Source organism: Borostomias antarcticus (genome assembly GCF_949987555.1).
Source record: "Borostomias antarcticus genome assembly, chromosome: 34".
NCBI classification, from domain to species: Eukaryota; Metazoa; Chordata; class Actinopteri; order Stomiiformes; family Stomiidae; genus Borostomias; species Borostomias antarcticus.
The window spans coordinates 2,404,685-2,407,184 of NC_140267.1; the positions used below are offsets into that span (position 1 = coordinate 2,404,685).

The 2,500-nt window shown below is 43.3% G+C and overlaps 1 protein-coding gene across 1 annotated transcript in view; it reads left to right on the top strand.

Moving 5' to 3' along the window:
- Positions 1 to 2,500, top strand: part of LOC311327787 (CUB and sushi domain-containing protein 1) — a gene marked incomplete at its 5' end in the record, with an annotated part of 408,914 nt that overhangs the window by 269,345 nt on the left and 137,069 nt on the right. The window contains one exon of the mRNA XM_084460891.1: positions 2,301 to 2,427. Coding sequence (XP_084317017.1) covers positions 2,301 to 2,427 — 127 coding nt within the window. The remainder of the gene's footprint in view (positions 1 to 2,300; positions 2,428 to 2,500) is intronic.

Below are 2,500 nucleotides of genomic sequence, written 5' to 3' on the forward strand. Positions count from 1 at the left end.
CAGGAGCTTTTATGACATCCCATTCTAAATTCATAGGTATTAGTATGGAGTTGGTTCCCCCTTTGCAGCTGTAACAGCTTCTCTCTTCTGGGATGGATTTCTAGCAGCGTGTGACGGTTCGCGAATGACTGTGTGTGACTGTTGTGAATGAATTTCAAGTCTCAACAAAGTGTTCTGTTTTCCTACTTGACTGTTGTTCTAACTTTGTAGTTAGTTCTCATAGATCAGTCTGTTAAAACTACAAATTCTTCCCTGTGTGACATCACTTCCCTGTCCTCTTCATCCTGAAACTATGTCACTTCCTTTTTCACGGTATAACCTATCGACCTCGTCCACATCGGACTCACTCTGCCTGGATTCACTTCCTGTGCTCGAGTCCGACTCTGCAGAATCGTAACAGAATAAAACTATTGCCTTTGTTTAAAACCAGCTTGACCGACCACTCAGCGTGTTCTTATTTTTAAACCAAGTATAAAAATACTTTAACACTGTATTACGGTGTGTGTGTGACACTGTATGACAGTGGGTGTTTTAAGTAGCAGAATTCACTTAACGTGTTTCTCAGTTACGCTCAGACTGATCTGCTCAGAGCACAAGTGAGCAGTTTTGAACTATGATCTGTTTGAGCCAAACGCCACATCATCATCATCATCATCACCTGAGAAATAAAAACAACACGTGTTTTGGTTTGGGAATCGTTGGGACACTCGCTAATCACACATGATTTGCCTTATTCACCTGGCAGCCATATTGGTCAGTGTGATGTAATTAGGGGTGCGGATGTGGAAGTTACCGTTGACTTCAATGTTAAAAGTTCACTGTAAAAACACCACTTCAAGAACCGAAATAGTCAAAATAACAGAATGAATACACTATCGGGGTTACAAACTCATCATTACCAGACTCGCGTTTGGAAATACATGGAGGTGAATGCAACTATGGCTCATTCACCTCCATGTATTTTCAAACGCGAAAACAACGGCAGTGAAAAACAATCAGTCTGCTAATGATGAGTTTGTAACCCTGATAGTGTATTCAGCCTGTTATTTTGACTATTTCGGTTCTTGAAGTGGTGTTTTTACAGTGAACTTTTAACATTGAAGTCAACGGGCACTTCCGCACCCCTCATTACGTCAGACTGACCAATATGGCTGCCAGGTGAATAAGGTGAATTGACCGCTAAGTGGTTTTAAAATCGCTCAGCGCTCAAAGGCTTAGTTCACATGGCAGTGAAATGTGACCCAAATCCGATCTTTGCGACTCAGGTCAGATTTTTTCATGACCGTCTGAACAGCGCAAGTCACATGAAATCTGATTTTTTTTTTTATCCAACCTGGGTCTCTTTCAGAGGTGGTATTATATCGGATACATGTCTGATGTTTTGCGGCGTCTGAACAGTCATGTCGCGTTTAATGCTTCTTTTACGTCTCTAGAGCAGTGACTTGCAAATTCGTGAAGCGTTCCACTGTGGTGTGCTTGTGTGGCATACTGCACGTCACAAGACGATCCTCATCCTTCTTCTCGTTACCATTTGCTCATGCCGTCGCTGGCCTCCACTGCACAGATAGCCTACTTGAAAATCAACCCGTAAAGGCTAACTTCAGTTGTGGTTGTAACGTTATCATGGAGGTATTAATAGAACTCCATTTACTTCCGTGTGAACTAAGCGCATGTGAGCATTCTAAGAGTGAGCGCTCAGCTACTTAACGCACCCAGTGTGTGTGTGTGTGTGTGTGTGTGTGTGTGTGTATGTGTGTGTGTGTGTGTGTGTGTGTGTATGTGTGTGTGTGTGTGTGTGTGTGTGTATGTGTGTGTGTGTGTATGTGTGTGTGTGTGTGTGTGTGCGTGTGTGTGTGTGTGTGTGTGTGTGCTTAAGCCCGTTGGTGCAGGTTAAGCAAGCCTGATGTTACGTAACATCAGCTCAGTTTAATTGGTTTTCTGGTGTCATGATGATATCAGCTGCATATCATCACTGTAACCATAGATACACTATACAATTATGCTGGTTTTCAGTTACAAAAGAATTCAACATATTGATGGATGGATTAAAACGTCAGATATTGAGCACTATAGTAATGTGTGTGTGTGTGTGTTTAAATGTGTGTTTAAACTGTGTCTGTATACGTGTGTGTGTAAATGTGTGTGTGTAAGTGTGTAAACTTGTGTGTGCTTAAACGTTTGTGTGTAAATGTGTGTGTGTGTGTGTGTATAAACGTGTGTGTGTTTAAACGTGTGTGTCAATGTGTGTGTGTGTGTGTGTGTGTGTGTGTGTGTGTGTGTGTGTGTGTGTGTGTGTCCAGCGGAGTGTGGTGGTCACATCGCCAGTGCTGTGTCGGGGCGGATCCTGTCGCCTGGTTACCCTGCGCCGTACGACAACAACCTACACTGCACCTGGACCATCGAGGCAGACACGGGCAAGACAATCAGGTACTATAGACCACCAGCACCGGCAAGACAATCAGGTACTATAGACCATCAGGTACTAGTATAGACCATCAGG